Source organism: Protopterus annectens, chromosome 3.part0, assembly GCF_019279795.1.
Source record: "Protopterus annectens isolate FY-2018-M chromosome 3.part0, PAN1.0, whole genome shotgun sequence".
In the NCBI taxonomy this organism is placed as follows: domain Eukaryota; kingdom Metazoa; phylum Chordata; order Ceratodontiformes; family Protopteridae; genus Protopterus; species Protopterus annectens.
The window spans coordinates 549,986,105-550,012,431 of record NC_056731.1 but is presented as its reverse complement, the minus strand read 5'-3'; the positions used below and the strand labels follow the sequence as shown (position 1 = coordinate 550,012,431).

The 26,327-nt window shown below is 40.6% G+C and overlaps 1 protein-coding gene across 2 annotated transcripts in view; it reads right to left on the bottom strand.

The window, feature by feature from the left end:
* Positions 1-26,327, bottom strand: part of MAK (male germ cell associated kinase) — a 1,846,682-nt gene that overhangs the window by 1,659,554 nt on the left and 160,801 nt on the right. For both annotated transcript variants that reach the window (XM_044064971.1, XM_044064972.1), the window contains exon 4: positions 1,827-1,948. In XM_044064971.1, coding sequence (XP_043920906.1) covers positions 1,827-1,948 — 122 coding nt within the window. The remainder of the gene's footprint in view (positions 1-1,826; positions 1,949-26,327) is intronic.

Below are 26,327 nucleotides of genomic sequence, written 5' to 3'. Positions count from 1 at the left end.
TATAATGACGTGGTACCTCATTTAAGCAGATTATTAAGTCTGTGATTTTATCCAAGACAGTATACTACATGGCTGGAAATGTATCAACCTTAGTCCATATGGAAATCAAAAAAATATATATATAAATATATACATATACATTTTGCATGTAAAAATCAATTGTAATTTTTTTTTTACTTGAGACTAGTTTAAGTTCGCTACTTCTACTACTATTGTCTGATCTGACTAATATACAGTGATTAACTAGAGATATATGGAATAAAAATCCAAACAGACACGTTTCTTACACTGTTTTGTTTTTGGACCCACTATACTTGTTTAGTGGGTTATTTTGAGACTTCGGGGATACCAAAGAACTACTTGTTTTTATTTAATATACTTAAACACAATGTGAAGCACAGCAACAATCTGAGGTGTTAATAATTACCTGTGCATTAATGTACCAAAGTAGCTTCTTTGGATGTTACATTTATAGAAGTATCTGCATTTATTTTGTTTAAGTGATATGCACCACATGAAACACTGTACCTCAACAGTATCAAAGGAGAAAGCTTAGCCCAGAAATGCAACTGGAAGCTAACCCTCATGCATATGGTGAATAAGAGAAAAACACTGGTAAAGACAACATTCCTTTTTATTCCAGAAATAATATAGATGAGTACTGCATCTTATAATTAAATGACAGCACCTATGTGCATTGAGTGCTTCCCCCATCATACCATCAGCAAACATTTTTCAGTAATTATCTACTTTGCCATACTTGAGTGAGAGAACACAGTATACAGCTATCAAGAGCACAGTATACAGCTATCTATCTACCTACTAAAAATACCCTCATAATGATAAAATTTGCTAGATGCCGGAGTAGCAAGAGACCCCAAACATTGCAGCTGTCAACTGTTTTCCCTCAGTATACTTTAACCAGATGCAGTTGTGTACTATTTAAGTAGTTTTCATTATTATTAACAACAGAAATGTAGTGCAGAGAAAATGCCTGCAAAAACACCTGCACCACTTTAATAAGCCTTACAATGACTTATTAAAATATAGTTCACTGAAAAGGACTCTTACTCCATCCATTTGAGGTTTCTGGATAGAAGTGAGAAAGAGAAAATATTTAAAGTGTTTTTCCAACATTAACGTTCTTAATTTTACATCATGGCATGTGGTGCATAAAGTGCTGAAAAGCATTTTCACCCCACCAGTGAATGTTTTCATTCTCTGCTTTTCTTTAAAAACAAAACCAAACTTATATCTTCTCTCCTCTCGTGCCACTGAGGTTAAACTTTAACCTCAGTGGCATCAACATAGGGAAAGCAAGGGGTACATCAAAGGAAATTACTGGAAGAACCAATGCACATTGCAGAGATGCATCCAGTACACTCTATAGATCTACCAGAATCTATCCATAAGGTATTATCACTGAGGGATGCACTAAATTTATTTGGGCCTTTCCTTAATAAAAAGTTTACAAAGTTTTTTTTTTTTTTTTTAATTAAGAACAACCCAATAAATATGGAATGGAAGGGACACAAATCGGAAACATATTGTGGCAATCAAGTTCACCAGATATTGTGATGCACCTTTGAATATCAGCAAAGGGCCTTACACATATAATTAATATCAATCTGTTGTAAAAACAGTATGGAAAATGTAAACAGCTTCTGCAAATAAAAAGTATAAATAAAAGAAGAAAATCAAATACCTAAACAGTCTAAAAAATTATCACAATCATAGTTTTGCCCAGCTCTAGATGTGTTAGATTTATCACATTTTTTTAAATTACATATATAAACTTACACCCTTCACAGTCTCATACAACTTACCTGTCTTTCATTAGCTGGTATAAGTTTTCATTCATATATTCAAATACAAAATAAAGTTGATCATTTTCTCTGATTACTTCTTTCAGTTTAATCACATTCGCATGGCTTAGCTTCTTAAGGGACTGCAAGAAAAAATTTGCAATACTTTTTTAAACAGCTGAAAGCAGCTTTGTACACATAACTCAGCAACACATTTTCTATGTGAAAAGTATAGCTGTTTAAGGAACTCACCATAAAGCAAAGTATGAGTATACTCACTGAAATAGTTGATTTGCGAATAACAGGATCTCTGCTGCAGGAATTATTGCATGAATGAGAAACAGATGAAGGAAGTCAGTACCCCCTTGCCTACTCTTTTACAAGACTGGAAGTCCACATTTGGTTGGGGTGCAATCCAAATACATGGCAGTTAAAGAAAACACATAGCAAAAGACCCCAGATGACTGCATTTTTTTTTACTATGAGTAAGTGGCAGAGGAAGTATACAAATGCTCTTCAGTACGTTTAACGAGGTTTTGGAAGCTTAAACCAAGATATGAGATGCAATTATTCCAGTAAAATAAAACTACATAAAAACTCAAAGCCTGCATATGGTACAGAAAAAGAAGTTATGTACTTACAATAATGTTCTATCTGTGTTTTCCATTTTCATTTAGAAATTGCTTTTCTTCATTAAATAATATATCAGTATAAGGGCACTTCAGTCTTCTTCTGTGTTGTTTTCCCTTTACTGATGTGGTGCAAATGCATATGGGACTTGTTTTCTCATATTTGTACAATACATTAGTGCAGGAGAAGAGACAGAGAAAACAGAATCTCCATTGCTTTTTTTTTTTTAACAAAAAACTTACAAGGGACAGCACAAACATATAAGGGAAGTCAGGTAGGTTTTGGTTTGTTTACTTTGCAGAATGTACCAGATTATTTCTATATTTTGCTCTGTCTCTCAACATATGCCAATAGAAAGTTTGGCTGCTGAATAGTACTTCAGCAGCTGGCTTTTTTGTCTATTGGCACATGCTCAATTTACAGTCAGTAAGCTGTTTGGGCTGTACAATCAGTGTGCTTGTTTTTGAATAATTAGCATTTACTGTAGAATAATTATTATTATGCTATACAACCAAGTATGCAATCTTACTTCATTTAACAAGAACACCTTTATCTCTCATCTATCTTACCTATCCCTCATTAACTGGACCAAACTTAAGACCTTGCCTCTAGATGAAGCAGTCACTTACTTCAATACAACTCTTGTAAGTATTATCAACACCCATTTGTACAAAAAGTATTAAAATCAGACCTTGCACCTTGGTTAACCAAATCAAGCAACTTACTTCACAAAGAAATAAAGTCTAGAAAGAAGAGCATTGTACTAAAACACAACTAAAACACAAACCAGCTTACAGATTTTTAGACAGCTTAGAAATTGTGCTAAAAAACAAGCTAAATCATACAATGCTATTAAGCCAGTCTTCAGCATAAATATCAAAACAATCCAAAACTGTTCTGGGCTGCAATAAATAATACACTTCACCCCAGCTACACTACCACATCTCCTCAAAACACAAACAGCACTACTGACAGTATTGCTTCCCCTATTTCTATATAAGCTGGTCAATGGCAGGGAACTATCTCTCCTCAATTTAGAAAAAACATAGATCATTCCCCTGCACAAAAGCAGGAATTCCACTGAATTCTCCAACTATTATCTCCTGTAACTAAAGTTCTTGGAAAATGTATCCATGCTCAGCTTCTCAACCACCTTAGCGACAACAGTCTTCCTTCTCAAACTCAGTATGGTTTCTAGTATTGTATGGAGCCTTGTGTTCAAATTGTACAAGTTTCTATATAGGGAAGACAGAGAGGAGATTGCGAGATAGAATATATGAACATATTAATGCTATCTCCAGAATGAAAGCAGATAATGCTTTAGTAAAGCATATTCTTTCCTTCCCTAACCATACTTTTAAATTTACAGGCTTGGATCAGATACAAATTGACAGCAGAAGGGGCCCTTTTAATTTACTTCTCGAAGAACGAGAACTATCATGGCAATTTAAAACCAATGCCTTTATGGAACCAGGTCTTAATGACCACTGTAACATTTCATGTCTCTTGAAGCTTAGAAGCTTAAAGAGATGATTCCAGATTTATGAATTAATTTTGTATAGGAAGTATAAATGTGTTTTATAGATTTTTATCTTCCAATGATGTTTTAATATATATTTCTATATATTTTTATATTCTATGTATGTTTAGTAGGATGGATTTTTATTTAAAGGTTATAGAATGCTCCTATAAGATAAATTAAGGTATATACAAGTGTATGTATGTATACTATTCAATGAGCTGTGAGTTAGAGCTATAACTGCTTATGAAGTACCCCTTTAAATGTAACAATGACTTAATTGAATCAACTAATTAATTTAATTTAATTCAATTGTAGGTTATTGAACTGGAAGGGGTTGGAAAACATATAAATAGCTAACACTTGTGATTTTTATTTTATCTGAAGAAGTCATTCAACTTTGTATGACGAAAAGCGCTTAATAAATACTGGTCAAGAAGAGGTTTTGTTGTCTGGGATCCTTGTTTGGATTTACTTGGTCTTGTTGTTCAGCATTTCAGTATGGTTTCTACCCAAACCTAAGAACAAACACTGCCTGCCCTCCTCACTTTCACTAACACCATAAACGTTCACAGGAATACGGTTAACGTTGTCATTTATCTTTTCTTAGACCTATCTAAAGTCTTTGATACATTTTTTCAATCAAAAATTACTAACCAAACTCTCTTCTTCAGGACTTGATCACATATAGATCTTATGGTTTCAGAGTTACCTATCAAATAGGCAACAAGCTGCAAGATGAAAAAACAAATGCTCAACATTTTCCCTGACTCTGTTGGTGTTCCTCAAGGATCAATCCTTGGACCATTTCTGTTTAGCATCTTTATAAAATAATTAAATATTTATAAAAATATATTTAGAAATAAGGGATCTAGGGACCCAAGTAGATAGTAAGCTTTCCTTTGATAACCATGTTGCCAAAGTGGTTAGAGAATCCTTCTATGTGACCCATCTGATCACAAAAGGGTTCGCATCAAGATCTAAGGCTGTAATGGTGCCCCTCTACTCTTCCCTCATCAGACCTATTATTGAGTACAATGCACCAATTGGAATGTACCTGGCTAGACATCTCCAGCAGCTGGAGAGACCACAGAGGCACCTAACAAAGAGGATTACTGGCCTCAAACAGTTGCTCCATGCAGCACAATTGAAAAAGCTAAGACTGTTCTCTGTTGCATACCGCTTTCTCAGAGGCGATCTCTGTCTAACGTACAGAGCCATGTCCAACCCAGATTTGTTGAACATGCTCCATCTTAGCAAAACCAAATCTACTCGAGCTACACGCTCTAGGGATATAAACCTCAACACAACAATGAATAGAACATGCTGGAGGGATAGATTCCCTTCGCAGAGACATCCCTTAATATGGAACAGGGTCCTGATCTACACAAGACAGAGCCCCTCACTATCACTCTTCAAGAGGAACCTTGATGAGTGGATGGGTAACAGAAAGTTCACACGGGGATCACACCAACAGCACTACTAGATAGGGGCCAAGGGTACTATCTGCTAGTACAAGGGACTAGGGAACTACTAAAGGGGTGGTGAATACCGCACAATGTGGCTGGGATAATATATGCCTTCAGGCAGATAGCCCAGTACCAACCTATGAACCTATAAATGATCTCCGCACTAGAATGTAGCATGACAGCACAGTGCAATATGTAGATGACTCTACCCTAATCTGCTCAGCTCCTAATGTACTGTATCTTAAGCAGGTCACTGAAGAGTCCTTCTCATCTTTTGAGTCATAGTTACACATGTCCAAACTAATCCTAAATGCAAACAAAACCAAGTTAATGCTATCCTTGCCAAAGCAGTACCAAAACCAAAAACAAACCCTTAGCATTACATCAAAAAACAATACCACAACAGAAAGTTTCACAGACTAAATTGCTGGGTGTTACTATACACGAAAACCTAAACATTGAGCATCATATTCTACAAGCCATTAAAAAAATACACTAAAATCTTGGCTGACTTTATCGAGCTAGTCCATATCTCTCAGAATCTGCTAGGAAAACCATAGCAGCTTCCTCTTCTCTCCCATTACTTCTTTATGCAGCTCCCATTCTTACTAGCCTGCACTCTACATGCATGCAAAAAAATGTATGCATGGTATAACAAGATAGTTAAATTTACAACTAACCTTCCATCCCGAACACATAAATGTGATGCCCTTAAACAATTACACTTGACTGAGCTTTCACAAAATCGCTCCTACACACAGCTCACTATGGTACACAACCTAATTTACAAAATTGAAAATTGTCTTTCTTTAAGCAGCATTCACCATCAATACTCATCTACAAGGGAACTGTGCTGAGGAGATAAATGTCTCAATTTCTAGTAAATCTAAAACTACAGCTGACAACTCACTTTACTCAAGTTATGCCACTAAACCACGGAACAAATTACTGACTGAACTACAACAAGAAAAACTAAAATCCTTTAAAGCCACACTCAAGCAATACCTGCCCAATAACCTCATCACTCTAACTGTATAATCTTATAACCATTCTCTTTTCAACTTTTATATTGCCATTTGTGTGAGTGTGCGTGTATGTGTGTGCGCGCGCGCGTGTGTGTGTGTGTGTGCGTGTGTGTGTGCGTGTGCGTGTGTATATATATATATATACATACACACACACACACATATATATATATATATATATATATATATATATACATACATATATATATATATATATATACACACATATATATATATATTATATATATGTATATATGGGTCTACCTGACATGGTCGACAGTTCACATGATCGACACTCATTTAGTCGACAGTTCATTTGGTCGACAAGCAGATTTGCCCCCTTCCCCAATATTGTGCGACCCTGGAGTTGATATATATATATATAGTAAGGGGGGGTGACCTAAAATGCTTGTCGATCAAATGAACTGTCGACCAAATAAACTGTCGACCATATGAACTGTCGACCATGTCAGGTAGACCCATATATATATATATATATATATATATATATATATATACACATGCATATATATATATATATATATATATATATACACATGCATATATATATATATATATATATATATATATATATATATATATATATATATATATATATATATATACAGACACATACATATGTGTCTGCTACTCGATTCTTTTTTTGTTCATGCCTATGTATTTCTCAAACCCACTTTGGGTAGTTTAGCTTAAAATTTGTAATCACATGTTATATTTCTAATCTTTTATGTTTTAATATGTAAACAGGGATAAACATGGAGCTTTTCTCCCTGGGCTTCCACTATAAAAAGATTTTACCCAGTCAGACTATCCTGGTCAAAAAATGAAAATAATAAAATAAAATAAATTATTATTAATATAACAAGTCTCAAGTGTTCAATGCCAAGCTGTATGTGACGTCCCCACTCTGGGCCAGTGATCAATGAGCCTGAATCCTCTCCAATGACAAGGAGAGGGACATTTACTTGGAATACAAATGGATACACTCAGTATTTCCAGATGCAGACCTTTTCTACATCAAACACAATTTCCATTAAGGGAACACAGTCAGCCCGAGGTCTGGATTTCTTTATATCTGTCTCCTCCAGGACCCCAATAAAGCTCCCCACTAACACAGCTATAGGGTCCTCAGCTGAGTGTCCAAGCCAAGTCCTCCAGCACCCTCTCTATGAAAACAGTGCTTAGTGTCTCTGCTCCAAGTAGCTGACACACACACACACACACACACATACACACACACACCTGCAAAAGGCTGGCACAGATTTACCCACACACACACCTGCAAAAGGCTGGCACAGATTTATCCACTGTGCCTTCTACCCAGACTATAAGGTAGTTGTCACTGCCACCAGATACTACAAAGCCAGCTACCTAAGGTTCTTGAAAGGGTACCCAATTACACTGAGTGCAATTAATATTAATACAATTGTTATATTGACCAAACAGCCAGGCTTCAGGAGGACAGTGTCACCAATAGATACAAGTACTATCAAAAGTTAAAATAGTCTCTAAAGGACCAGCCACGATGAAACGTTTAAATATATTCAATCATAATTAATAAAAAAACATGAAAATATAAAATATGTATTTACAGTAAACACCAGAGTTTCAATCACAGGAAATATTAAAAATAACACAGCTGGAAAGATTCACACAGTTACAGAAAAACAATCCTTAACTATTCTCACTATAGTTTCCTAACTAATCTAGAGAATTACTATTCATACTTATTTAATAGAGCAAGGTAAGATGAAGTAGCTGAGGGATCTTTTTATATCAAGTTCCATGAAACAGACTTAAGTCTCACCTAATATTAAAACATTATTTCTGTACAGAATAACATCATATAAATCTGGTCATCTGACTTCTTCCCATGCAACCCCCGCCACTGCTAGAAACTGCCAGGATTTAGCACCTACATGTCAATAATATGCACACAAGAGCCTTCCTCAGATCTGGTCCAGCTTCTGGAAGTCATAAAACAATTACAAACTTCTACTCCTTCTACAGAGATTTACAAACCATGCTTCTTACAGACATTGCATCTCTGGCTTCATTCAAAACTTTGAGATAACATCTTTATGGCCTAAGGCCAGTAATTTAATTTCTTACTATTTTCAAAGTTTGTTGCTGTTGGATTGTAATTAACCTCTTCTCTTCCAGTATCCTCTGTTAAAACATACACCTTTAATTCAGTGCGAATAATACACGTACATTTCTTTTCTGTCCAACAGGGCACAGTGTTGGTACATTTTTAACACAAGTATCTGTACAAATCAGTTTTATATTCAAATAACATATAATTCTTTACTACATTCCAACTAGCTGTGCTGGCATATGTTACACATCCACTGCCCTTCTTCTCCTGGCATAGCTGGCAATACCGCATATCGTCACACCGTGCATCTACTAAGGATGTGAGAAGCACGTGGTATGTATGTTTCAGAATCATAATCTTCTTTTGTCTGTTCCCATTAGGGGTCACCACAGTGGATCATCTGTTTCCATTTCTTCCTGTTCTCTGCGTCTTGCTCTGTCACACCAATTACCTGAATGTCCTCTCTCATCACATCCATAAACCTTATCTTAAGCCTTCCTCTTTTCCTGTTACCTGGTAGCTTCATCCTTAGCAACTTTTTCCCCATATACTCAGCATCCCTCCTCAGCACATGTCCAAACCAACATAATCTTGCCTCTCTGGCTTTGTCTCCAAACCTTACAACCTGGGCTGACCCTCTAATATACTTATTCCTAATCCTGTCTACCATCGTCACACCCAGTGCAAATCTTAACATCTTTAACTCTGCCACAGCCAGCTCAAACTCCTGCCTTTTTGTCAGTGCCACTGTCTCCAACCCATATAACATAGCTGGTCTCACTACCCTCTTTTAGACCTTCCCTTTCACTCTTACTGGTATTCATCTGTCACAAATCACTCCTGACACTCTTCTCCACCCACTTCATCCTGCCTGTACTCTCTTCTTCACCTCTCTTCCACACTCACCATTACCCTGAACTACTGATCCCAAGTATTTAAACTCATCCACCTTCGCCACCTCTACTCCTTGCATCACCATTCCTCTATCCTCCCTCTCATTCACACACATATATTCTGTCTTAGTCCTGCTGACCTTCATTCCTCCTCTCTCTCGAGCATATCTCCAGCTCTCCAGGGTCTCCTCTACCTGTTTCCTACTCTCACTACAGATCACAATGTCATCTGCAAACATCATAGTCCACGGGGACTCCTGTCTGATCTCGTCTGTCAACCTGTCCATCACCATTGCAAATAAGAAAGGGCTCAGAGCTAATCTTTGATATAATCCCACCTCCACCTTAAATGCATCCGTCACTCCCACCGCAGATCTCGCCGCTGTCACACTACCCTCGTACATATTCTGTACCACTATTACATACTTCTCTGACACTCCCGACTTCCTCATACAATACCGCAACTCCTCTCTTGGCACCCTGTCATATACTTTCTCTATGTCTACAAAAACACAATGCAATTCCTTCTGATCTTCTCTGTACTTCTCCATCAACACTCAGAGCAAACATTGCATCTGTAGTACTCTTTCCAAGCATGAAACCATACTGCTGATCACTAATCATCACGTCCCTTCTTAACCTAGCTTCCACAACACTTTCCTATAACGTCATGCTGTGACTGATCAATTTAATCCCTCTGTAGTTACTACAGCTCTGCACATCACCCTTATTCTTACAAATCGGTACCAAAATACTTTTTCTCCATTCCTCAGGCATCCTCTCACTTTCCAAAATTTCATTAAACCATCTGGTTAAAAACTCCACTGCCATTTCACCTAAACACCTCCATGCTTCCACAGGTATGTCATCTGGACCAACAGCCTTTCCATTCTTCATCCTCTTCATAGCTATCCTTACTTCCTCCTTGCTAATCCATTGCACTTCATAATTCACAATCCCCACATCATCCAACCTTCTCTCCCTTTCATTCTCTTCACTCATCAACCCCTCAAAGTACTCTTTCCATCTGCTCAACACACTCTCATCGCTTGGAAGTATGTTTCCCTCATTATCCTTTATCACCTTTACCTGCTGCACATCCTTACTAGCTCGGTCCCTCTGTCAAGCCAATCAGTATAGTTCCTTTTCTCCCTCCTTAGTGTCCAACCTTTTATGCAACTCTTCATATGCCTTATCCTTAACCTTCGCCACCTCTCTCTTTGCCAAGCACCTCATCTTCTTATACTCCTGTCTATTTTCTTCATCTCTCTGACAATCCCACTTCTTCTTTAGCAACATCTTTCTCTGTATACTGTCCTGTACTTCCTCATTCCACCATGTCTCCTTGTCATCCTTCCTCTGTCCAGATGTCATGCCAAACACCTTTCTAGCTGTCTCCCTTACTAGCTCTGTTGTAGTTAAATAATACTGTCTAAATAGTATTTCAGTAATAATAATAATTTGTACACCAATTTTGCAGTAATACAACTTAAGGGCCGCTTAGTTGGTATTTAATAGAGTTGTATCAAATTGAGCATGCATATCCCAACTATAAAAGAAACTATGCATGCCTTAGTCTATAGCACAAAGCAATGGTGCTGTATTCCCAAATAACAGTGGGCATACATCCCTAAACTGTAAAAGTAAAGTATGCATGCAGTATTGTATAGGACAAAAGAACAGTATAGTATTGTGGATTCAAAAACCACACTTCCCAGATATACAATACTGTACCTTGCCCCTCAGGTAGTTCTGCCCAGAGGATAGGCCTGTGGGTCCCTCCAAGAAAAGTGGTGGAGGGGGTGAGTTTATCACCCATGATGAACTGGCAGGGATAAGCTAACCCCCTCCGGCACTGCTCTTGGTGGGAGCTGCAGGCCGATCCTATGGAGCAGAAAGTACAGTTTTGTACCTACCATAAATGTAGATGTCCGATAGATATGCAACTGCAGTCATAACATATGGGTTGTCCTTGCCTCAGGCAGCCCTCGGTCGGCTGGATTCCAAAGTCTGGGTCCGACGTCGGCTGATGTCGCATTTCTCTCTGACGTCAGAGCGGCCGGAATATATAAGCATCAGCCGACGCCATCTTCTTCAGTGTTTCTTGCCCCAGATGCCAGGTGCCCTCCAAGGAAGGCTGTAATCAAATTGGAAGACAATAATAGGTTTCCAGACAAATAAATAAGCAATAAACAGATACACCATAACAGATATCCCCAGCTAAGGATAACAGGGAGAAGATTTGACCCAAGGCATAGAGGGGAAGGAGGGAGGGGAAAACCCGACTGCAGTTGCATATCTATCAGACATCTACATTTATGGTAGGTACAAAACTGTACTATGTCCTTCAAGAGTGCAACTGCAGTCATAAAATATGGGTTGAATACCATAGCTTAGCTGGGGGAGGTGGTATGCTCTAAGAAAAGGATGGTGTAGCTATCAATCCCTGCAGGACTGCCGAAGCAAAGCCTGCTCTGGATCTGGAATATAAAGGGAGGTTGTAGTGTTTGGAAAATGTATGCACGGAGCTCCATGTAGCAGCTTCTAGAATGTCTTTTGTAGGCACCCCTCTTAAGAATGCTGTAGAGGTGGCTGTAGCTCTGGTGGAGTGTGGTCTGACATTGGCTGGCACACTCTTTCCATGAAAGGAATAACAGAATCTGATGCAATGTCCAATCCATTTTGAAATTGTCTGTTTGGAAATTGCTTTTCCTTGTACTCCAGGGGCGTAAGCTACAAAAAGCTGATCAGACTTCCTACTGGTCTTGGTTCTGTCTAGGTAGTAGCGAAGTTGCCTGTGTATGTCCAAGGTATGTAACAGTCTTTCCGCTTTGTTCTCAGGATTGGGAAAGGGGAAAGAAAGTAGGCAGGTGAATTGCTTGATTTAAAGAAACCCTAGATACCACTTTTGGCAGAAAGGTAGGGTTGGTTCGTAAGGAGACCCTGTCTCTGTGAAAAGTTATGAACGGTGGTATTGCCATTAGGGCCTGTAATTCCGAAACCCTTCTTGCTGAGGTAATGGCCAGCAGGAAAGCTGTCTTCCAGGAAAGAAATTGTAAATCCACAGAAGCTGCTGGCTCGAATGGAGGTAGAGTCAATTTTTCTAGGACAAAATTGAGGTCCCAGGCTGGTACTGGTGCCTTTCTTGGGAGCTTTATATTCTTGATTCCTCTAAGAAATTGCCTTAACAAAGGATGTGAAAACACAGGTGGACCAGTGTTGTATCTAGCTGAGAAAGCTGAAGCATGTATTTTTATGGAAGAGTAAGAGAGTCCGTTATGTAGCATATCTGCCAAGTATTCCAGAATGAGTGGAATGCTCAGAAGTGATGCATCATGACCCTTGTTGGTATTCCAAATGCTGATTCTCTTCCATTTGGCTGAGTAAGCCTTTCCGGTGGATGGTCTGTGGGCTTCTGTTAGTATCCGCTGAACTTCCTTGGAGAGAGGTAAATTGAGGTTATTTATGGGATCTCCCAAGCTGTTAGCTGTAGCGTCTGGATGTTGGGATGAACTGTCCTGAAGTTGTGTGGAGTCAAAAGTTGGGGCCATTGGGGAAGGGCCCACGTTTTGTTGTGACATAAGCTCCGTAGTAGTGGGTACCAGTGTTGTCTTGGCCAGTCTGGAGCTATTAGGATCCCCTTCGGCTGCTCTGCTTTGATCTTTAGTAACACTGTGGTCATCAGTGGCAGAGGTGGAAATGCATAGATTATTAGGGAGCTCCAGTTGAATGAGAGAGCATCTATTTTCCATGCTTGTGGATGATATGTCCTTGAGCAGAACTTTTGTAAGTGATGATTGAGGTGGGAGGCAAATAGGTCTACGTCCGGCCTGCCCCATGTCGAGGTGAGTCGTATAAAGATGTCTGGATGTAACCTCCATTCGTGGGGGTCTAGGAAATTCCTGCTTAGACTGTCCGCCAGAACATTGTCTTTGCCTGGAACAAACTGGGATTGTAACTGTATGTTTAGACTCAGTGATTTTTCCCAAAGATTCATTGTCAGTCTGCAAAGGGGGTAAGAATGAGTGCCCCCCTGCTTGTTTATGTACCACATCACAGTGGTGTTGTCTGTCCATATTAGTAGGTGGCCTTGTTGTAGTTGTTGTCCAAAGGCCTCGATGGCATGCATTACTGCCAGCATTTCTTTTTGGTTGATATGCAGATGTGTTTCCTTTGGAGACCATTGTCCTTGAATACATCTGCCCTCCATGTGCGCCCCCCATCCAAGGTCTGAGGCGTCTGTGGTCATGGTCTGTGTTATCTGAGGTTTTTTGAACGACATACCTGTGTTTGACTGGCTTACTGTGGCCCACCATAGAAATTCCTTTTGAAGACATGGAATGAGCGGTATAGTTGCTTCTAGGTTGTTGCTGTGTTGAGACCATAAGCTTTTTAGGTACCATTGAAGCTTTCTCATGTGTAGTCTTGCTAGTGGAACCAGGAGAATGCAGGCTGCCATGTAACCCAGCGCCTGTAGGAATCTCCTTGCAGTCATCTGGGTGAGTTTTGCTAAACTTTTGAAATAATGAGTTAACTTCTTTTGCTTGTCTTCTGTCAGGTAAGCCATTTGACAGGCTGTGTCTAGTTTGGCACCTAAGAAGGTTATTTGCTGGGATGGCTGAAGTCTCGACTTTTGAAAGTTGACTGTGTATCCCAGAGCCTGTAGCAAGTGTATGACATAATTCAAGTTTTTTGTCAAGGTTAGTTTGTTGTCCGCTTGTATGAGGCAATCGTCCAGGTACGGGTAGATTTGAATCCCCTGGAGCCTGCAATGAGCAATTACTGATGCCAGGCATTTCGTGAATACTCTGGGCACAGTAGATAAGCCAAATGGCAATGCTGAGAATTGATAATGCTCTGGCCCTGCAAGAAATCTGAGGTATCTTCTGCAGCTGTGTCTGATAGGGACATGCAGGTATGCCTCCTTGAGGTCCAGAGTAATCAGCCAAGACCCCTTGCCCAGCATGGGAAGGAGTTGCTATAGAGTCAGCATTTTGAACTTTGGTACTATGAGAAAAGTGTTTAAAGCGGACAAGTCCAGTATTGGTCTCCATTGAGTTTCTTTTCTTGGAACAAGGAACAGTCTTGAATAAAACCCCTGACCTTGTTCTTGTTGTGGAACTTTTTCTATTGCTTTGATCTGAGCAAGCAGAGAAATTTGCTTGATGGCCTCTGCCCTCTGATTTTGTGGAAGGTTTGGCATGCCTTGTTTTCTTGGCAAGGTATGAAAATGGAACCTGTAACCATGGTCTATAATGTCCAAAATCCATTTGTCTTTTGTCAGTTTGTGCCAAATTTTTTGAAAAATAAGATAATTTTCCGCCCAAAGGAGCTTCTGTTTGCTCCTTGGTCAGCAGAACTAGAGGAAAGTCATTGAGATTGTCCCTGTGGGGCAGGAGAAACCCCTGTGTCACTTCTTTGGTTTGCTGGTTGCCATTGTCGTCCCCTGTAGGATCCTCTGTATTGCCCACTTCCTCGGGCATGCCTGTTTTTGCCCCTTTGAAATCTTTCAGGATTAGGAAAGGACCAGTTTTTAGAAGGCCAGTTCCTGCTGAATCTGGGTGGCTGAACCTGGAGGAAATCTTTGACTGTCTGAACTGACTTGGCTTTTTCCTCAATGGACTTTAACACATCTTTAGCATTAGCAACAAAAAGCTTGTTCGTTTCCAAGGGTGCATCAAGAAGTTTTGCCTTAACATGATCTGGTAAAGGTTGTTCTTTTAACCATGCATATCTACGAATGACCGCCCCTGTCATAGCTGCCCTACATGAAGCTTTCAATGCATCATATCCACACTGTAGAAAGTGATTGCTAACCTGCTGAGAATTATGAACAGCCTCTTGCAAAGACTTCCTATCTAAAGGTTCAGGAGAGGCCAATTTTTTCTGTAAATCATCTAACAGGAAATCCTGATATTGAAACATGTGAAAGAGACAATTGAGAGCTCTCATAGATAAAGTAGTGGAGGTGTAAACCTTCTTCCCCCATCTCTCTAAGGACCTTGCTTCCCTGTCGGAAGGCAAAGGATTTTTGGAGGTGGTAGCCGAAACCCCTTTAGGCCCCTGGGAAATTGTTTCTAAATCAACAGTATGGGCCCTAAAGAAATGAGAATGGGTTTCTGGAACCCTATAGTATCTGTCAGGCTTGACAGGAGCTGGAGGAAGAGTATCAGTGGTAACACTGGAGTCAGAGTATAGATCATCCAAAACATCAAGCACAGGAGGTATAGCTAAGGGTCTGTGTTGGGGTTTTTTAAGGAATGTTCGAAGGCGCTTTCTGGAATCTGAATATTCCTGGCCTTGCCACTGAAAATGCTCCCTCATGGAATGCAGAACTTCCCCAAAAGAGATATCCTCAGGAGGAGAGGCCGAGGGAATGGAGTCCTCTGCATCTGAATCCTCATAGGTCTGGAAGGGCTCTTCCTGGTTTTCGGAGTGAGTCCTCAGAATCTTCATCTGAAGGAAGAGGGTCAGAGGGTTCAACCCTGGGCCTCTTATCAGGAGGAGGCTGGGATCCTCTCTCAGGGTGGGCCTGGGAACCTCTGATCAGGGAAATTAAATCTGCGGCCAAAGACATGATTTGAGTATCAGGAGTAGGCTGAGGTAAGGTTTTAGCAGTAAGATGCTTGGTCTTGCTGGCTGCCTTAGCCCGTGTGTAGGCCTTGATAGACATGGACATGGGAGGCCTAGCCGCTCCACGTGCAGGAGTGACCTTATCAACAGCAATGGTCTCGGGCATTTCCTCGGTTTCAGTATCCGGAGGAAAATCAACAACTGGCGTCGGAGTGGCCTCTGGTATCGGAGGTATCGGTAATGCGGTGTCTTCGGTTCGAAGTGGTGGAATAACCACCTCAGAGGGAACCGGGGCACTCGCGGTAAGTTTTGGCGTGGTGTCGGTGGAAGACGCGGGCCGAGGATGTTGGTCCCGGTCTTTTCGTTTCTTAGGAGTATGCGTTGTCGGTTGTTCCGACGGCATTATATAATCAAATTTTTCGCCGAAAAAGTCTTCAGCGAACTCCGCCCGGCACCTGAGAGTGCGCTTATTAAAGCAAGCACAGGCGGCACAGGCTGAGACGTCGTGGTCTGGGCCAAGGCAAGGAAGGCAGTAAGAATGGAAATCCTTATGAGGTATTTGTTTACCACAAGACAAACAATTATTTACTTTTTCAGTAATTTCTGACATCGGCTGAGGCAAGAAAAGATCCCCAACGGGGTACTTAGCTTTTTTGATGACTTCGGTTTCGAAGAATACAGGAGCTGACCGACTGGCACTTGCGAACTGCTTCTGCTTCGGGCACCGCGCAGCAAGAAAGACTGAAGAAGATGGCGTCGGCTGATGCTTATATACTCCGGCCGCTCTGACGTCGGAGAGAAATGCGACATCAGCCGACGTCGGACCCAGACTTTGGAATCCGGCCGACCGAGGGCTGCCTGAGGCAGGACAACCCATATGTTATGACTGCAGTTGCATTCTTGAAGGACATCTACCAGAGGGCCTGGGTTGCAGTGGCAACAGAGGGGGTGCTACCAGCTTCTGCTCCAGATGTGCTGGGCAGCTGTGCTGTAGCCAGTGGAGTGGGGGCAGGTGGATCCTGTAGGACAGTCCTATCACACTGTACTGTGGAAGAAAAAAACAACAAAAAAAATTAAAATAATAACCCCCCCCCCCCAAAAAAAAGAGAAAGAAAGGATAGGGGTAACAGAAAAAAATGGGAGAACATTATAACTTCATATATGACGTACAGAGCATTGACACAATTATTTTACTCTATTCTGTTAGCTTTACGTTTAACACTGCAAACTCCTAATGAATACCTTTGTTTACTGTTAAGACTATCCAGCTCCTAACAGATGCACAATATGCTATAGATTTTCAGTAAACAATCATTGATGTGTGCATGCATTGCCACATATACATGGTCCAAATATACTGATTATAGTTTACAGCAAACCAGAGGTGACACTGCTTTACAGTTCTGATGCTACATTGCAATACTGATGAAACCTTAACAGTACTGTATAAATGCGAAGTGTGGATTTTGAAGGCACAACCTATGACTGCTTTGTAATAATGAACTATTGTTTTGCCCTCCAGGGTAATGCACGCATACTTCCCTATTACAGTTCAGAAATGAATTCTCAATTTGATACAACTCTACAAGTAACAAATAAATGTGTTGGAACTTTTAATACTAAAATAACCCTACTGTTGGGATGCATACATACCAAGTGTGTCTTGCATCCATGATAATCCAGTGGGATGAGTTTGCATATTCAGTTCCTAGTCTATGATGGCTGCAGAAAGAACAGAACAGAATACCATTAAGCATATCAGTTCTGACTATATCCCGCTTTTAACTCTGACAAGTAGTCTCTGTAAGGGATACTTATACATTTGTGGGGTACCCATTCCTACATTCCTTTATCCAACAGTTGAGGGTATCCCTCTTCCTCATTCTTTGGTCTCTGTAGTGGTTCCTACATTGCTCACCAGTGCAGAGGATACTAGTAGCACTAGTCAGAGGTCAGGCCAGACTATTCCATGCCTCTGCCTTGATAGCCACGATAGTCCCTATGTAACAGCCTGGACCCATGTTCATTCACTAGGAGTCCAGCAAACACTTTGGACTCCTGGATACCCCATCTTTGAGCATGGAATCTCAAAAATCTCTCCAGGAACACCAGCCATGCCTATCACAGATCAAGACCAATGTAGAATGATGTTTTCCAACCAGTTGCAGGTATCGCACTTACTGGGAGTGTGCACTTTCTGGATTTGCAACATTTGAAAGTGTTGCATATCACTTACCATTGTGTAAACATGTTAGATGAGAATGCACATTGCCAGAAAATGTGTTTGTGCAAAGGCCAATAGTATTAATTGAATGTATCCAGTGTATGTTTCTGGCTGTCTGGGTCATGTCTGCTACCTGGGTGGCCCATTCGTCTGGTTTATACAGTACCACTCTACATGCAAATGAAGGTCGCAGAGCCAAAGCATGTTGTGCTAAGCAGTGCATCGTGTGAACAGTGGCCCCAAAAACAAACAAAAAAAAATATACAGCATGGAGAATTAGTTAAAATGTGGAAAAACTCATCTATGACATACACAGTAGAAACTGTTAGTACACATGATAATCCAGTCTGCAAGGCTATGGAGCACATCATCATGGAACTCATTAACAAAGACATTTGACCTGACCTAGTTTGGAAAGGGCAGATCATGCCTACTAAACCTGGTTTACTTCTTCGAGACAGTCACCAAGGCCACAGATGAAGGGAAGGCGATTCTCACAGCTTACCTTGACCTCGCCAAGGCTTTTGATACCATTCCCCACTCGGGAATTATAGAAAAACTCACCAGCCTGAACATAAACCCCTACGTCACGAGATGGGTTGTCAACTGGCTTACAGACAGAACTCACACGGTAAGAATAGCGGGCTCCAGGTCAGACTCTAAACCAGCCACAAGTGGTGTCCCACAAGGTTCAGTCCTGGGACCCCTACTGTTTGGCATATACTTCTCAGAAGTACAGGCAAACACAGGAGGACTATGGCTAACCAAGTTAGTCGATGACAGCAAACTGGGAGCCATAATTGACTCTCTAGCTGACATGGACATTCTCCAAAAGGGCCTTACTGAGACAGACACCTGGTGTCAAAGTCATGGTCTCAAGCTAAATGCCAACAAATGCATAGTAATTCCATTTGGGAAAAACAAAACACCCATGAATTACCACATATGTGGCATCCCCCTTAATACAGAAGAGGTAATAAGAGATCTGGGGACCCAGGTAGATAGTAATCTCTCCTTTGACAATCATATTACCAAAGTAGTTAGGAAATCCTTCTATGTAGCCCATCTAATTACTAAAGGGTTCGCATCTAGAAATAAAGAGGTTATAGTTCCCCTCTACTCGTCACTTATCAGACCCATCATAGAGTACAATGCCCCATTTGGGATGTACCTCACAAGACACTTCCAACAGCTGAAAAGACCACAAAAGTACCTCACCAAGAGGATTACTGGCCTCAAACAGATGTCCTACGCAGCCCGACTGGAAAAACCCCAGCTGTATTCAGTGGCATATCGCTTACTCAGAGGTGATCTCTGCCTGATTTACAAAGCCATGTCCAACTCAGAATTGATGGACATGCTCCACCTAAAGAAATCCAAGTCACTGCGAGCCACTCGCTCTAGTGAGCTAAACCTCACTACAACAATAAATAGAACATGCTGGAGGGATAGATTCCTGTCACAGAGACTCCCCATGACATAGCTTTTAACCTTCCATGTCCAAAATGAGGAACACTAGCCCTCATAATGTGGAACAAATGGGCAAAATGTGGAACACATACTAATGGCTTACTAACAACTTCAACTAGGAAGGTCATAGGATGTTTAAAATATGCTGGTTTTACTTATAAAGATGATCTTTTAATGAATTAATATGATCCATTTCTATTTACAATGGATTTCACTTAAAAAAATTACTAATACTGAATGTGTGACAGAGTCTTTCAGTGTGGAACTTGGAGGGAACTTCGAGGAACACGAGCTTTTTAAGACCCCAAATGAGGTACATTCCTCATAATGAGGTACACTTGAGAGGTATGCCCCAGCTTTGGAACAAAATTCCTAACTACATTAGGCAGAGCCCCTCACCAACACTCTTCAAGAGAAACCTTGACGAGTGGATGGGTAAAAGAAAATACACCCCTGGGATCACTTCATTGGCTCTTCTTGACAGAGGCTCAGTTATCAATGGTGCGGCGAAAGCTGACATACTCTGGCTAGGCTTATAAATGCCCTCAGACAGATAGCCTAGTACCTACCTATGAACCTATAATTTACCCTCATACCTACCAACCGTGGTGAATTACTCATATTTTACCGAGTTTTGGGGTTCAAATGAAGGGGTGCCATGATTCCTGAGTGGCACCCCTTCATTTCCGATTTTTTTCTTTTGTGTTTTAATTTTTTGTGCTGTTAGAGCTGACATCATCACGTGCGCAATGAAGTCAGCTCCGTCAGGGTTACCAGCCTGTTGGAATTGAGCTCAAGGAGCTCACGCATTTCTGACTGGCCTGGCTGCTCAAATGAGAGCGGGAAAGGCAACAAACTGTTGCTGTTATTGCGGAACATGGATCATTATCGGAATGAAGACTCTTTAAAATGCGGCAATTGCTGTTACAGCACTATATGCGAGTGGTGGATCATTATCAAGGAAACCAACTTTCTGCAGCGGAATGAAGACTAAGGAAACTAACTACCTCTGCAGCAAAATTGAGCTCAAGGAGCTCACGCATTTCCATCTGGCCTGGCTGCTCAAATGCGAGTGGGAACGGCAACAAACAGTTGTGGTTACAGCAGAACATTGATCATTATCAGAATGAAGACTCTTTCAAATCCGGCAATTGCTGTTACAGCACTATAAGCGAGCAGTGGATCACTATCAAGGAAACTAACTTTCTGAAGTGGAATGAAGACTCAGGAAACTAACTCTGCAGTGGAATGGTGTGTGTGTGTGTGTGTTGAGAAATTAATTCACTAAATGATAGCCATTAAGTCTCAGTCTTCCTATTTTTCAGGAAGCTGCTGATTTGGCATAGTAGTATGTTGCTCTTACCGTAGTGCATAGGGTTCTGGGTTCAAGACTTACTAGTGAAATGCATGGTGTTAACACATTTTATTCTAACTACTTTACAAAATTAGACAAGCAAAGTTTAAAATGTGTCCCTGGTAAGTCCCTAGCCACCACCACCACTTGTGAGCTTTGTCCAGGTTTTTTGTGCTAAGAGTTGAGAGCTATGGTGAGAAGTGAGAACTGAATTTGTATTCCCCCATTATTGGCTTTGTCCAGGTTTTTTGTGCGAAGAGGTTGAGGGCTATGGTGAGAAGTGAGAAATGAATTTACCAAATGATAGCTATAAGTTTCAGTCTTCCTATTTTTCAGGAGGCTGCTGATTTGGCATAGTGGTATGTTGCTCTGACTGTAGTGCATAGGGTCATGGGTTCACGACTTGCCAGTGAAATGCATGGTGGTAACACATTTTATTCTAGCAACTTTAAAAAATTATATGAGCAATGTTTAAATTATGTCCCTGGTTTCTGACCTTTTGTCCCCCCTTAAAAAAATGAAATTGAAAATAAGTGTGAGAAGCTGTGCAAGATGCCTATGGCTTACACTACTGTCATTCTCTTTACAGTGTGGGTGTGGAAGTAGACTTTTATGATGGAATAGTTCTGAAATGGGCAGTTTTGTCATTATTGGTTAATGCATTTTGTTTCATTGCCTACAGTACAGCCTACTGGAAAAATGTTCAAATAATAAATTTAAAATGTGCTCTAACAAGTGTGTTGTATTATACAAGGAATATAATTTAATAAAGTCAGGAATGTGTATCAAATAAAAGAACACATGTATGTTTCTTGTTTTGTGTGCATGGGGCCAATGATTTGAAAAGAGCCCAAAGGTAATCTTTATCCACCACTGGCCAGATGCATTTTCTTTGGATGTGGTATGGGTTTCAATGAATGTGAGTTTCAAGAGCAGAGAAGTTTTAATGCCAAGTCTATTTTCATTGTGAGACAGTATTGCTTTGTTTACCAGATGTCTATTAGTGTTTGTGCATTGTTGTTTTGTAAAATGTAAACATAAAATCCAAATAATCATTGTAGAAATAAAGCAGCATGCACACATTAGTGTTTATGGTAAATGGGGCAAAATAGCCAGGTAATGGGACACTGAAATGGCTGCAAGGGGACTCTGGTGCCACATTTTGGTTGTCTGTTCTTCTGTTTGCATTTGAAAGTTGGTATCCCACAATTCTGTTGGAGTGGGTGGGATTATGTAATTATGTATGCAAATTAGATGTTAATCAGCATACAGATTTGTGCCTGTTTTTCATGGGCTTTGTCCATATTTTTGATGTTTCCAGGTTGACAGGTATGTCTACCCTCTTAGTGTGTTTAACATTACAGATTCCTTCTACTGCTTTCTTTCTACTCTCTTTTACTCTCTGTCTCCCAATGTCTAATGCCCTTAAAATATCTACATATTCCACCTCCATCACTCATTATGGTAGCACATTCCTTAGGTCTGCAGCCAGAGTCAATGGTATTTAGCACCCAGTGCTGGCTCACCCAGCTCTCAGCTCATTCGTGAAGAGTGCAAAAAAATAATTTTACTGTATTAAGCTGATCAGCTTATTACAGTCAGATCCCTTGAAGAGCATTTCATAGACTTGACATTGTGCATGCATATGTCCTTGTGCCCCTTTTGGTCTTATATATTCCTAAAGTGGTCTCTGAAATTGTTCTGAACAAATCCTGTTGCCTGTCTTCTTTCCTATATGACGGGATAAGAGAAAAATACTTCTGCATACAGCAATTATATACAGACAGGACAGGGATACAGACTGAGACCTGTAAAAGCTAAACCACTGACATGATCTAATTAGCTGTTAGTCATTTATGAAAAAAGTAATCCCGTCACTGAACATACACTTCAGAACTGCCTGCCTAACAATATTTTGTTCAGGGACTCCGATTTACAGTTCTCAAAAAAAATGAGATTGTTTCCATGAGATGAAATCCAGGAATTATTCCTGTGATTTTTTAGTACAATTTCTAGTCACTACCATGATGTAGTGCAACTGAATATGCAAAAGGACAGCAGATTATCTTTTACAGAACACTTTATAAAGCATGCTGACAACATTGTTTAGTACTAAATATGAAAAGACATGCAAGTTGGTAGTGAATGAGTGCCCCAGACTAAAATGCTCAAGTGCCATGAAAATCCAACGTTTTTTCCATATTCATGATTTACAGGTATTTTTCCAGAAAAATGGAAATTCAGCATCTCTGCTATCTTTTAATTTGAAAACTACAACATAGTTCTGAATAGATAGGTTAGAACTTGTATTTTATTAATCAGCCACTAATCATCTATTCTAAAAAAATGTATCTGTCCTCTGAGGCAAGTGGAAAAAGGAATATTTATGAAAGGGGTGTGAACTTTGTAAAGGAAGCAGTGGGTTAGGATAGTAATTAATGGAAGGTGGTCAGAGGTGGTGAAGTTGTAAAGGTGAATGAGATGTTTTCTACTAACCTGATGAAATGAGTTTTGATTTGAAAGTTTTCAGCCATTTGGCTTCTATGTTTTGTGATTCAGACAAATGTCATTCTATCAAATGCTGCAGAGCTAGGGAAAAAAGGCTTGGGACTGGGAAAAGGATTGGAGAAGACAAGGTAGACATATCCACTTGATGCAAAGGACAAGTTCAGCCTTAGCTCTGACAGGAAAGCAGTGCTAAAGATAGGACGGGAAAGGTGAATCTGAAATCATACCTTTACAGTAAGAAGGAATGGTGAAGGGAGAGTAACAGAAGCAGAGAAAGAGAGGTTTGTTTTTAGGCTATAAACAGAAAGTAAAAACAGGCACAAACAAAGTGAAGAAAACAAGCATGACTTGGAGTGGGTCTGGTTAGTCCTAGTTTGCAGTACAAGGAATGTGAGTAGGTAAATGGGTACACTGCTGGTATCCGAGAAAATCAGGCCCATGACAACAGGGGTAGGACATGGAGGTGCCTGTGCAAAGGCTATTCTGGAATGACACTGAAGAGAGAAAGAGAGGGATGAAGAACCAATCAACATTAATGAGGGAATCATATGCAAAGTCAGAGGGGGGGGGGAATATCAAACCAGGAACATAGCAAAGGACCAGCTTGGATCAGAAGGTATACACCAGGGAGCACCCAGGATCAGAAGATATTTTAAGTGTACTGGCATTAAGATAGAGAAAGGAGAAAGCTAGTGGACTGATACAGTTTGGATCGTCTCCCAAACAAAAGAGAGAAGGATAAGAGGCTGAAAGACAGCATAAAATAGTTTGGTAGAAGGAAAAAAGGTGATACTCATGGAGGATCTTAATCTACCAAAAGCAGACTGAGAGAGACAAAACTCCCCGTTAGAGAAGGCACAGAAGTGACTGAGGTCTTGAACCATTAGGAGGTTCAGCCATCTAACAGAGGACTGTACCAGAACAGATAAAACTCAAAGCGGTCCAAACTAATACAGATGGTGACACAGTTAAGAAATCATTAACCAAGGGTGAGCATGCCACTGTGTGGTTCCGAGTGGGAGGGGGGGTAAGATTAAAAAGACCAAGATGATGGTGTGGGAACGTAGAGTGGATTACAATGTACTTTGTAAAGTGGTCAATGATGAGTTAGGAGTCTGGTAGCAAATCGAGGGAGTAACCAAACTATAGGAATAGGTCACGGGTGCAGAATTCAGGACTATGGACAAGGGTGTGAGAAAAATACAAAAGGAGTAGTCCAATGTGGCTACATGGAAAAGTAAGTTTAGAAACTAGGGAAAGACAAAGAACCTCTTAGAGGTAGAAAGGAGGGTTTGGGGAAGTAAAGAATACACAGTACATGCCTAACAAAAAGCAAGAAACAGTGAGGTCAGCAAAGGCTAAAGCTGAAAAGGATTTAAAAAAGAAATTAAGAAGGAAAGCAAGGGCATTATTTAGATGAACAGCAGAATGAAGTAAGTGGGGGGGGGACTGTGCACCAATGGCAGGGAGATCAAAGAAGACTGGTAAAAAAGAGAGATAAATGCTTTTGCATCAATTTTTGCAGATGATGCAGGAACACTGGACAGACACCAGGATGGATAGGAAGGAGGTTCAGAAGGAACTGGTTGCCTGTAGGGGAGCAGAAAGATTAGATGAAGTACTTTTTTTTTTCGGCTTTGTTAAGGGCAGATCATGCCTACTAAACCTGGTTTACTTCTTCGAGATAGTCACCAAGGCCATAGACAAGGGAAAGGTGGTTCACACAGCCTACCTTGACCTCGCCAAGTCTTTTGACACCATTCCCCACTCAAGTATTACAGAAAAACTCACCAGCCTGAACATAAACCCCTATGTCACCAGCTGGGTTGCCAACTGGCTTACAGACAGAACTCACACGGTAAGAACAGCGGGCTCCAGGTCTGACTCTAAACCAGTCACAAGTGGCGTCCCGCAAGGCTCGGTCCTGGGACACCTACTGTTTGGCATATACTTCTCAGAAGTACAGGCAAACACAGGACGACTATGGCTAACCAAGTTCATCGATGACTGCAAACTGGGAGCCATAATTGACTCTCTGGCTGACACGGACATCCTCCAAAAGGGCCTTACTGAGTTGGACACCTGGTGTCAAAGTCATGGCCTCAAGCTAAATGCTAAAAAAATGCATACTCATCCCGTTTGGGAAAAAACAAAACACCCACGAATTACCACATAGGTGGCAGACCCCTTAATACAGAAGAGGTAATAAGAGATCTGGGGACCCAAATAGATAGTAATCTCTCCTTTGACAATCATATTGCCAAAGTAGTTAGGAAATCCTTCTATGTGGCCCATCTAATTACTAAAGGGTTTGCATCTAGAAATAGAGGTTATAGTGCCCCTCTACTTGTCATTCATTAGATCCATCATAGATGTACCTCACAAGACACTTCCAACAGCTGGAAAGACCAGTAAAGTACCTCACCAAGAGGATTACTGGCCTCAAACATATGTCCTATGCAGCCCTACTGAAAAAAACTCTGGCTGTACTCAGTGGCATATCACTTACTCAGAGGTGATCTCTGTCTGACTGAAAAAGCCACGTCCAACTCAGAATTGATGGACATGCTCCACCTAAAGAAATCCAAGTCACTGCGAGCCACACGCTCTAGTGAGCTAAACCTCGCCACAATAATAAAGAGAACATGCTGGAGGGATAGATTCCTGTCACAGAGACTCCCCATGCTTTGGAACAAAATTCCAAACTACATTAGGCAGAGCCCCTCACTAATACTCTT